The 12,412-nt window shown below is 36.4% G+C and overlaps 1 protein-coding gene across 1 annotated transcript; it reads left to right on the top strand.

Annotated features, from left to right (window-relative positions):
• Positions 1–256: 256 nt before the first annotated feature.
• LOC131313064 (protease Do-like 9) lies at positions 257–12,294 on the top strand. Its single transcript, XM_058341135.1, has 6 exons — positions 257–595; positions 4,546–4,780; positions 8,774–8,973; positions 9,857–10,022; positions 10,444–10,635; positions 12,026–12,294. Exons 1-6 carry the CDS (start codon positions 272–274, stop codon positions 12,277–12,279), a joined length of 1,371 nt encoding a protein of 456 aa, XP_058197118.1. The 5' UTR covers positions 257–271; the 3' UTR covers positions 12,280–12,294.
• The last annotated feature ends 118 nt before the right edge of the window (positions 12,295–12,412 follow it).

The raw sequence follows: 12,412 nt of genomic DNA, 5'->3' as shown, positions 1-12,412 counted from the left end.
AATAATTTTTAAATTAAGATTTTCCTTTTTATTTCATCCTTTTCCACCATCAAAGAGGCTGAACGAGACAGGGCCCGCGGTTTAGCTTTTTTTGGGCCCAAATTGCTGTCGCCATAACAGCAGGCAGCTAAAACCCTACTGGAGGAAGCAAAATTTATGGAGTAAAATATGCCCACACAAAACCCAAGATGAAAACAAAATGGGGCGTCGGACAGGAATACAAGCACAATATTAAAGCTGTACGCGAAATTTCCATCCCTGCGTCGAAACTATGTCTTCTTCCCTGATCAACACTAGTAGTATTCCCTTCCTCCACAAGGCTAAGTTGTCGATAATAGATGAATTTAATGATATCAAGAAACCCTACCCTTCCGCCGCAAAATTCTCCAATCCTATCGTCTTCTGCTCATTGTATCGATCTTTGCCGACTACTTTTTCCAAGTGCTCTGTCCGACATTTGGTTTCTTCGGTAGGGCATAATATTGTAGATTGGGACTGCGACCATGACGAGGAGGAGAAGGAGGAAGAAGAAGAAGAACCGAAGAAGTCCTATAACAAGGTTCCGAGGAAATCCTATAATAAGGCCCACATAACTGTAAGCCCCGTTCGGATAAGCTACGGTGGCTTATTTTTTGTTTTTATTCAAATTTTTTTCGTATCATTTGGTTTATTATCATTTTTTTGGAATTATTGCATCATCATGACAAGTGGAATTTTTAGAATTTAAAAAGTAAAAAAATTTGACCGAAATCCAATTTTTTTTGAATAAAGACGAAAGTTATTGATTTACTTTCGTCTTTATTCAAAAAAAATTGGATTTCGGTCAAAATTTTTTACTTTTTAAATTCCTCTTATCATGAGGATGCAGTAATCCCAACAACAAAATGATAATAAACCAACAAAATGATAATAAACCAAGTGATACGAAAAAAATTTGAATAAGGACAAAAAATAAGCCAAAATGGCTTATTTGTCCGAACACCCCCTAAGTCTGATTTATTATTTGTGTTAATGTGTTTGTATTTTGAAATTCTTAATATGCACACATGCCTGTTTGGTTTCTCTTTGGGCGTGAATTTTTCCCGATTTTTTTTTTTTTTATAAATTTATTCAGGAAATAAGGAAAGTGGAAAACCCTTTGGGGTAATCAATTGTTGCTGTCCCGTAACTAAACAGAACAGCTAAAAAAATCCTAACTTGGTGTTTTCCCTTTTTTTAAGCTGTCATGGTTTTTCTTTTTCAAAATTACCCTCCGAAGTTATGATTTTCAATGGACAACGGCAAGGGATAAATGTAAAAGTAACTGCTGACCCAAATTATAATTTCTCAGTTTGAAATCTAGATTCGTGCACCCCGTGTTGAATCACAAGAATAGTTTTCTGTGCTTTGAACCGAGCCACTCACTAATTGTTCGAGGTTTGAGTCGGTGAAGACTCATTTGAGTTCGATTCGCCTACTATATGGACCGAACATTAGCCTAATTTTTTTAGGTTCATTTAATATATGAGGCAAACCCGAGCCTGATATTTGAATATGTACGAACTTATATTACCAGTAGTATATGTATAAATTTATATTACTATAACTTGTATATACATAAACTTTTACATTTGAAATAAGCTTAGTCATGTGTATTTGTATGACTTTGTATATGTATGACCATATATAGGACCTTAGGTGCATATTAAAAATTTAACATTGCAGTTTTAGACCTGTTTGCGAGCATAAATATTGATATTTTTGGCTTGTTAATGCTCGTGAACCAGCTTGGGCTCGTCTCGAGCGGTCAAGCCTAGTCTTGTTCGACTCGAGCTCGGCTAGTCAAATTCTCATTGGGCTCGAGCTCGAGTTCACTAAAAACTGAACAAACAACCTGGACATTCTAAAATTTGACTTGGCCCACATGACTACAAATTCATTCTTAAAGGTACTCCACTTGCACATGCATCGCGTGGGCCCGACCTTTGGTTAATACATAAAGAGAAAGTACAACTTGGCGTCTCTTTTTTGAAGCTTTGCATTGTCTTTCTAGTCCAAAATGTCAAAAAAATTCTCTTTATGACAATTAAAACAGGTTTACAATCGTTTACTTTGGAGTATAGGTATGAAAAAAGACTGCTTTCAAGAAGATGCATCAGTTATCAAATTAGGAACTGCCATAGAACAACTTCACAATAAATGGCATCAATATCATGCACCACTCTCCTCTTGTTGTGGCTTTGTAGAGACAGATTGTGATATTCATTCATAATCAAGGAAGTTTAAAACTATATAAGGAAGCTTAATGTTGATGTTATGGCTATGGGAGGAAACAATATTCTAAAGAAGGTATTTTCTCTTTTCCATGTCCTATAGAATATGATTTCTTCACCAGCCAAACAAAGAAGTCCCCTGCTAGCAACTCTTTGGGCCACCTCGCCCTCACGTGTAGACGTATCAAACGGTTGTGGTGGGGCTGTAGGGGATAGTTTGTGGTGCGTGCAAACGGTTGTGGTGGGGCTGTAGGGGATAGTTTGTGGTGCATGGGGCTGTAAGGGATAGTTTGTGGTGCGTGCAAACGGTTGTGGTGGGGCTGTAGGGGATAGTTTGTGGTGCGTGCAAGCTAGCCTAAGAAGCCCTGCTTTATCTAAAAAATGCAGGTCCAGCCTTTCAGAGCCTAGAGGTTGACCTCCAACTGAGCAATCATTAGGAAGACGCCACATGTCCTTCTATCACTTCCTCCAAGAACATTCTCCCATACATATATGGGCACTTGATCTTTCATAAGGCCCAACAGATATTTTACCAACCCAGCTACTCCATAACCCATATACGAATGCCCTGGTTTCTTCATTGCCTCTCTCTCTCTCTAGGATTTGCCCTCTTCTCCACCTTTGGGATCTCGAGTATTTTAAGTGTCTCAGTGATTTTCCCGGATTCCCTTCGAGGCTCCTACTAGCCTTACTATATACAAAAATACATTCACTGAAATTCCTTCTCATTTAGTTCTCCATTAGTTGCAAACTATATGGCTTTTTACTTGCTTATTTTTTTCAATGCAACTCAGTAACCTAAGATTCCATGTCACTAGTTCGACTACTCTCTGGTTTAAATGCTTCGAATTGATGTTGCTCTTTATAAAGCTCAAATCACCCTGTTATCCTTGAGAAGATATTAGTATGGGGTACAATGTGTTTCAATTTACTATTTTTGATTGGATGTTGATAAGTACAGGATCGAGACACATTTTTAATAAGATGAATGAGTTTTGGTTCAATGTGACAACCTAGTAGTTGTTCAAATCGAAGTGTTCCAAAATCATATTGATTGGTATCCGATTGACATGTTTTTTGGCAGGCTTGAACTTATTAATGAGTTCTAGAAAATAAACAGTACAGATCCTTGATGTGGGACCGGAAATAGCCTTCATTATCCTCTAATGGAACCATCCAATCCCTTCTAGGGACATGAGGGTATCCTGCTGGCTGCTCCTAAAGGTTATTTGAAAAGCAAAAAGGCATTGTTGGCTTATTGGAAAATTTTCAAATATGGTCCATGTTGATCGGTACATCAATTCTGTCTAGGTAAATGAGGATAACGGAAAAATTGACAAAGGAATGATAGACATTGAGTACAAGGTTGATTAGGACCAGAGCTAGAATCTGGTGATAGTGTGGTCAAAAGTTTCAACTAGAAGCGAGAAAATGTAATAGGACATGAATTTGATTTAAAGAAGATTGCAACCATATTTTATATTTCAAAAACATGCATAATAGTTTCCATCAGAATTGTAGTAAAGATGCTTTTGTCCATTTATAAACACAAGCTAAATATTGGCAAAGGCAAGAAATTTTGTTTCAAGGGGAATGTGACGGAAAGTACTTCTGATTTGAAGGAGCAATTCGCACTATTTTACAACTATTGTAGGGTGCTTGGGGACTGGGGTATTTATATCTTTAGTGGGGTCAAATTTGTACATTAATTCAAAAATTGTAGCAAAAGCGAAGAGTCTGAAATCTAAGTGGGTAAAGTGACCCCACTTGCATGCATATGGCTCAGCCCATGACGGTGATATCATGTACCTAGTGTCACCCGCAATTAAGAAATCACAAATAATTTAATAAATCAAGGTTGACACTTTGTCTCTTTCTAATACATCCGTGTTTTACTAGGTACCACATGGCAAAGTTGTTCATTGGTTGTTGATAGTTATCTCCATGATGTCTGATAATTACCCGCAGTTTAGGTTCTTAAAATCGAAAACTCAATGGAAGAAGGAAAATCAAAAGAAAAGTACCTACTGAAGTACTATAAAATTTTCACGTAAAGTAAAGTTGTTTAGGGAAAGTACCATTCCTGACTGTTTCTGTTTCATTGGAAGTTTTTTGTTTGAAGAATATTAGTCAAAATAGAATAAACTGCTGCCACCAAAGAAAACCCTATTCTTTGTATTTTGACTTTGATTCAGCTAAATGGGTACATTATACTGTAAATGCTTACTCTTTTGTGGGAATCATGCTTGGAATACTTCAAAAGCAAGAAATGTGAATTGTATGATCTTTTCAGCCATTTGTCGAGGCAATTGTCAAGGTAATTTGCGTTAAAGTAGATCCAAATTACACTTTCCCATGGAAAATGGAACAAGAAGAGGGCTGCTGGAGTGGATTTATTGTAAGCGGGAGAAAAATTTTAACTAGTGCTGGCGCTGTTGATCTCCCCAAGGAAGTGAAGGTCAAGAAAAGCACTTGCAATGTGTGGTACACTGCTACCGTGCTATCTGTAGCATTGGATACTGATCTAGGTACGATTACTTTGCCATCTCCATTCATGGTACTTTTTATGAATTCTAATTTGGGGACAAGGTATGAGATCCATGCAGATCATAGTGTTCTTTCTTTTCCTTTTTTTTTGTCTGTGTGTATAATATGTAGTTAATACATTATGAACTAAAGGAAAATCAGAATGTCATACAAGGGTTACAAACAGTAACAACCTCACATAGCAGTGCACATGCACATAAACACATTGCATATAATTTGAGGGCTATGATGCACGGACACGGACACCAAAACCGGCACCGGGACACTGGAATTCTAAAAAAATGGGGACACGGACACGCCACAAGTATATTTATTTATTTATATCTATATATAAATAAATAAATAATTATAGTTTAACACCCATAAATTTAAAAAAAATTATAATTTGGCCCCAATTTTTTTAAAAAAAATTATAGTTTGACCCCCAATTTTTTCAAAAATTGCAGTTTGGCCACCAAGAAATTGCAGTTTGGCCCTTGCCGTGTCACCATCGGTGTCCCGCCGTGCCCCCCTCAAAATTTAATATTAAAATATGGGACACGCCACGTTGCGTGTCCCGTACGTATCTCCGAGGTGTCCGGCCGTGTCCCCGCGTCCTGACACTGCGATTCGTCGACCTCTAGAGGTGTCGGTGCTTCATAGTTTGAGGGAATCTATAATGGGGCGTTCTATTGAAGTGTTGATTAACTAAAATTTGACCCAGAATACATATTCTATCCTACTACTCCAGCCGCTGGCCGTATTAGCTTGCTTCTCGGCCGGCTCACACCCAGGGAAATTTTACCGAGATTCATTTTTCACTCACTATAACATCTGTGTGAGATATGAAAACATGACTTTGTCTGTATCCATTCAAGACCCGAGTAGGCAGGTGAACCAAGTTGATTAACAAATTAGTATATCATCAAGATCTTCAATCTAAGTGAAAAAGACCTTTTCTTCGTGGCAAAATTTTGCGCCAGATTAGAAGTTTGGAAAAGGTTAAATTTCAGCAAAAAAGCTTCAGTACGTGTGTAGCTGTGCAATTTTATCCTCCACAGAAGGAATGCAACGAAGAATTCTGTTGAAAAATTCCAGGTAGTATGACCAAAATTGAAAAGCCCAAGAAGTAGAGCACTAAAAGTGGATTCTGGATATCCAATTACCTAGGAAGACACCATCATTATGTTGTAATAGTACTCTAAAAGTGAATTCTGGATATCCAATTACCTAGGAAGACACCATCATTATGTTGTAATAGTACAAATTGCCTAATTGTGTGCTTTTGGTTTATGGTGGGGAGCTATTACTTCGCTTCTAAAGATAAAAGACAAAAAAAGAAGAAGAAATCTTTCAGTAGTTTCTCTTAGATTTGTCAACATGAAAATGTTTTATGGGACCTATAAAAATATAAGAGTGGACAAAATTGAGGACATATGGTGTACCTTCTTGTTGGAGTTAAGGCAATATTACCACAAACCTCACTAATAAAACATTTTTCTTCCCATCATTCTTCCCATCCAGCAAAAAGTTTTGTTCTTCTGTGTCTGATTTGTTGATTTTATCCTTGAAAACAACTTAGTATGGAGTTTGAGTGGAAAAAAAAGTAACTTAGCAACAAGTTGTAGGTGTCCAGGTATGCCTACATATAAAGCAAGGTCTAAATTTTTTTATAAAAGAAACAAGTTGAGTGAGAAATGCTTTGACATTGCATGTGAAATTCAGCTTGTATTGAAGAGTATTGCACGACAACTCTGTTTTACTGTTTTACTGTTTTGCATTTTGTAGGTTATTATATCTTGAGGTTTAGGCTGACGTGAGGATTTAAATTTTAGGGTGCCTTGGGCTAATTTGTTTCACTTGTGAAAGATCAAGAGAGCAGTTAATCTTTAGTATTTTTAGCATAAAGGGGTCTGTAAGACCTACAGACATCTCTCACCATGGTGTATTTGTTATTTAAACTAGGGATTTCAGCTGAAAGTCATTAACTGAATACTCTGTTACCGTTAGTCCTCCTACTAAAAATTTAACACGAGAAGTCCAAACTAAGTAAAAAGTGACTTTCATTTTCATGAATTCTCCCACCCTTTTGTAAGAAAAGTTCAGACCTTCATTGATTTTCTAGTTTTCCTTTGATACACATCTGTTTTGTATTTGTTTGACCTTGCATATAAAATTTTGAATTGGAAAAGATTATATTAGCTATGTAGCACGGACACTTCGTAGGAGCTCGCGTACCAGTGTCGGACACTTTCTCGTACGCCGACACTCTCCAGACATGTGTCCGACACTCAAATTCGAAGTGTCCTTTTTCTCAACATTTTTGGTTTGGACACTCCAAGGACACTCCAAAAAATTGCCTAGGACACTCACAAGACATGTCGGGGTGTTAAACGAAATGTTAAGACTCTTGTTAAAGCTTAGAAAAGTCTTTCTTCTTTGTGTACCATATGATAGTTTATTGATGACAAAGACACATAGATGATGAAATGCTTTTTGTTGGAATACTATGTGAATAATGTGATGATATATAAGATTTAAGCTATATATGGTACTACATATATAGAGTAAGAGCCTTTTTGTACGTATAAGTGTGTGTGTGTATATCATTAAAACGTGTCCCCTAACATGTCATGTCCTCTAATTTTTTAACATTGCCGTTAATGTTTTGAAAACTGGACCGGTGAGCGAACTGGAAAAGGGACTTGGCGGACGGGTCACTGGTTCAACCATGGTCGAACCTGAATCAAACCGTTTGTTTTAAATATATAAAAATATATTACTCTGATAAATATAATCACAATTAGTACTTTAAAAAAATACCTGTACAAAAAAAAAAAAATGTCCACGCATCCCCAATTATTTGAAGTGAAAACAGGGTGAATTACTTCAAGATAAGGCAGTATGAACTTTTTTGGGCAAATCCCACATCAGGGAGGAAATAAAACTGAAGAAGCTTCTGGCTCTATAAATGCTTCAAAGTGTGAACAATGCAATCCCACATTGGGGAGGAAACAAAGATGAAGAAATAAAACTGAAGAAACTTCTTGCTCTATAAATGCTTCAAAGTGTAAGCAATGCAATCCCACATTGAGGAAACAAAAATGAAGAAACCTGTCACTCTATAAATTTTTCACAGTGTACATTGTGCTAAAGCGGCTTGGCTTGGGTTGCCTAGGCATTTATTGCCTGCAACGTGGACTTCAAGAGCCAGCTTTTGCCTTAAATGAATAAACTTCAGTTTAAAGTTTGCTACCACCCGGTCATCAATTCGTGGACGGTTCTTAAGGTTGGCCGGTTCAACCGTGTGGTTCAAGCAGTTTTCACTAAATAAGCGGGTTTTTGAATCTGAATGGTTCTCATACCAATCCGGACAGGTAGATGTGCCGGTTCACGGTTCAATCGGTTGAACCGGCTGGGCCGGGCCGGTTTTTAAAACATTGATTGGCTTGTTGGAGTTTTGGTGTCTTATCCGTGTCATGTCATGTGTCCGTGTCAGTGTGACATAGGTTATATTGGTTATATCCCATTTTGGGCTTTCAAATGGCCGGTGTCTGTCTCATTACGGAGCTTATTCTTATTGACTTGCGGTCATATGTTGGACTTTCTTACGCCTTTGATTTTCCAATTTGATGCACCTTGTACGATACACGTATATGGTCTCATACTGAAAACAAGAAAAAGATAGTATAAAAGTGAACTGTCTTGTGGTGTTGGTGATTGCTGTTCTCTAGCAGTGTTGCATTGTCATATATCTACGCATTTGTTAAAAATACTTGCAAATTCGTCAATAAAAGACAATTCGAGAAGATAGGACACGCACTTATAGAACCTTTAAAACGCGGGATTTTTTTATTGGAATTTGTTAAGACGGACTCATTGCTGGAAATTTTTTATTAGTGGACTTTTGACCAAAATTTTGCATGTTACTATTTGGTTAACTTTCTGTTCTTTGGTAATTCTGATGATATTTTGTGTAATGATGTTGCATGCAGCAATTCTGACAGTGAATGATGACGAGTTTTGGCAAGGTGTTAAGCCAGTGGAGTTTGGGGACATGCCAGCACCCAGAGAAAAGATAACTGTTACTGGCTATCCACATGGGGCAGACTATGTATCTGTGATTAAGGGCCGTGTGTCAGGAGTGGGCATGACACGTTATGTGATTTCAGGGGCCAACCTTCCGGTTTTTGTGGTAGTTACACGAAATTCTCAATCATTTATTCTTTCTTAGTATTGTTTATTATGTCATTGAGTTCTTTTTATTTTTAAGGGCCTTAATATGAAAAATCTCCTTTTTGATTCCCCGTCAACTGCCTAAGAGCAGCTCCAATGGTTCATATGTGTTGATTACATACAGTATCTCCAATGCTTCAGTGGGGAAAAAGTTCCTCCAGAGGGAATAGGGAACTATTGTTGGTACAATCCAAAATAATTCTATTTGTAATCCCCATATTTGGTAAACAACCATTATTGCTGTTATTTTTAAATATAAGTGATCACTTCTAGCATTTCTTTTCTATTTAAATAATTCAATTTGTAATCCTACAAACCCCGCCCCCCCGCCCGCCACCCCCCCCCCCCCAGATGTGTATTTCTAGCATTTCTTTTCTGTCGATTCCTAAGGTTCTATTGTTGTCTGAGAGCAAATCGATCCATATTGTTGTTTGTTTCAGTTGTCAATTTTTTGTGTTCAGCTAAAAAATGTTCATCTTCTAATATTATTTGATTTAGTTTATGAAACGGAATAGATTTCTTTCCATTAATGATGGGGATGCCATTACAATCCGTAGATGCGGTTTTAGGGTTTTTAGGTGCAGATTTTTGAGGGTAAATCTTTTTCTTTGATCGTCCTGCATCATAATGCAAGTAGTTAGTTAATTTTTATATTTGCTTGTAAACATGAGTAGATTGTGGCCAAGTTAATATCCGATTGGGGCTAAAATGGGCTCACTATTTTATTGGTTGAAATGTGACAGAGTGACTGTAGTGCTTGCTTGCCTTCACAGCCAGCGTTGCAATTTTAATTCAGTCTGTTTTTTGTTTACCATATTAGAAGTCATAGTTTGCTTTAACAGGTAAAGGTGGCTTGGAACCTAGGGAAAGTTGGTGGACCCGTTTTCAATGGAAGAGGCAAATGTGTGGGTATGATACTCCAGCATCTATACAACAACGTTGATGTTGTGCCTGCCGAGAGTATTAAGCACTTCGTTCAAGACTATGATAAGAATGGAGCATACACTGGTAGGATTTCTCCATCTCAGGGAGTAACCTAACTTACTATTTTAAGTACTTTTGGATCATGGGATCATGCATTCTGTTCTTATTTTTCTTTTTAAACAGTAGAATTATATATTATGGGGTGTGAGGCTTGATAATACTAGCCATGAATAAAGCTACTTTTTAGTATTTTTGGAAAACTGTTATCCTAGGTCTATATTGTAGCTAAAGTGAAACCCAATTAGCTATTTTTGTTGACATATACTAGGTGAACCGTGTAACTGCAGTATTCTTATGTTCATATTTGTTTTTTGTCTTTTTATGATTTTCTCTGTTAAAAAGGAAGATTTTTTTATTATTCTCTACTTGTCTCGCTTAGATCATGTGATACGGATCCGTTAATAACTATTAATTTAACCATATACTACATATATTGAAACAACAGGACTCCCATTTCTCGGCATCAAGTGGCAGAAGATGGAAAGTTCTAGTTTCCGAGTGTTCATGAAGATGGAACACGACCAACAAGGTGTTCTTATAACAGAAGTTATGCCCAACTATCCAGAATTTGAGATTCTGAAACCATACGATGTTATTCTCAGCATTGATGGGATTAGCATTAATAATGATGGAACAGGTGAATCTTTTTGGTTATCCTCTCTTTTCATGCAAGGTTTAATCCTCAAGCCAACTTTTTTCATCTATAGTCTCTTCTTCATTTTCTGTTTAAGCAAGAAAAGTAAATTCTACTACATAATTCGATGTAGCTTGAAATGTCCCATTGTTTTTCTATGTTTTCTATAAGGGATTTTCACTCACACCCCCCATACTTTTAGCAATTTTCAGAGAAACCCCCTTAACAATATTTTTAAACACTTACACCCCTTGTACTGTGGACTAAAGTGAGACCGTTAGTTTTGCGTTACAATTGACGGAAAAATAGTTTTTTCTCACTGTTTGTGGCATTTTTGCTTCCAAATATGGTTTTAAAATTCCTATATTGATCTTTTAAGTTATAAGACATTTACATGTTAAAATAAAGCTTTCTTGGCCATAAAACAGAGCCTCCTAGCTTCTTCTTTTTTTCTCTTATTTCTTTTCCTTTCTTTCTCTCCCATTCTAGTTTTGACGCCTGACCAATACAATTGCATTTCGTTTCGTGAACTTAAAATTAAACCGATTTAGGATTTACCCCATATAACTTTAGTCCCAAGAAATTAGTTGAAACTCCAACGTGTAAGTAAAAAAGAGATGATAATGAATTGTAGTACCAATATATATAGATTAAAATTCCAAATAAATAATCGCGTGGTTTATTAGTCAAACCCCCCATCCAGCATAAGGCCAACAATAAATTTTAAATTAATAAGGCCCAACAATAAATTTTAAATTAATAAGGCCCTTTGTTAGAGTTTTTTTTTTTAATTTAATTTGTCATCCTTCCCATGACAAACATAAAAGTAGATATCATTCCAACTTTCATTGATATTTGGTAGTAAACAACATCGGATCCAATTTAATGGATTTGTTACATTTGATTAAATTAATGATGAGAATTGACGTCATTAAATCGCAAATTTGATAAATAACACCATATTCAAGGTCAAAATTATGTGGGCTAACTTTTAGCTTGATTAACTTTTAAGAAGGCATTCATATTGGGTCGGAAGTCATAGATACAATGGGAGAGAAAAAGAGTTAGAAAGAGAAGAGAGAGAAAGAGAGATAGTACACAGGAATTTTGAAAACGTATTGAACCTGTAAATAGTTTTTAAGGTTAATATAGAAATTTTAAAAGCGTATTTGGAAACAAAAATGCCACAAACTGTGAAAAAAATCTAATTTTCGTCAATTCTAACAAAAATACTAGCAGTCTCACTTTAGTCCAGAGTACAAGGGGTGTAATTGTTTAAAAATAGGTTGATGGGGTGTCTTTGAAAATCGCTCAGAGTACAGGGGGTGTAAGTGAAAATTCCCCTTTCTATAAGCAAACCTGAATTTATGCTCTATGTTGCAATTAATTTCAGTTCCATTTCAACAAGGGCGACGAATAGAGTTCAGTTACCTTATTACTCAAAAATATAAAGGCGATAAGATTGTTATTAGAGTTCTCCGTGATTCGAAGATACATGAATTTGTCACACAACTCCCGACACGCAAACAATTTGTTCCAGCCAACATTACCGGGATGCCTCCTCAGTATTACGTTATTGGAGGATTTGTTTTCACAACTCTTTCTTTCCCATATTTGCAAGTTGTGGTGAGTAATTCACTTAGATAGGTTAGGTCTTTATCCAATATGATAAAAATGTTAAATTGGTATGTATTGCTTTATTATATGTGTTATTCACCTTAACCTTAGTGTTCTCTTTTCATATATTGTCAAATTCCGAATCCTAGGATGATCGGTACCA

Source organism: Rhododendron vialii, chromosome 13a, assembly GCF_030253575.1.
Source record: "Rhododendron vialii isolate Sample 1 chromosome 13a, ASM3025357v1".
NCBI lineage: Eukaryota > Viridiplantae > Streptophyta > Magnoliopsida > Ericales > Ericaceae > Rhododendron > Rhododendron vialii.
This window is presented reverse-complemented; position numbering and strand designations above follow the sequence as displayed.

Coding starts and splice junctions, on each gene's coding strand:
- LOC131313064 (XM_058341135.1), top strand. CDS start 272: ATGTCTTCTTCCCTGATCAACACTAGTAGTATTCCCTTCCTCCACAAG. Junction 4,781..8,773: donor AGCATTGGATACTGATCTAG/GTACGATTACTT, acceptor TGTTGCATGCAG/CAATTCTGACAGTGAATGAT. Junction 8,974..9,856: donor CCAACCTTCCGGTTTTTGTG/GTAGTTACACGA, acceptor TTGCTTTAACAG/GTAAAGGTGGCTTGGAACCT.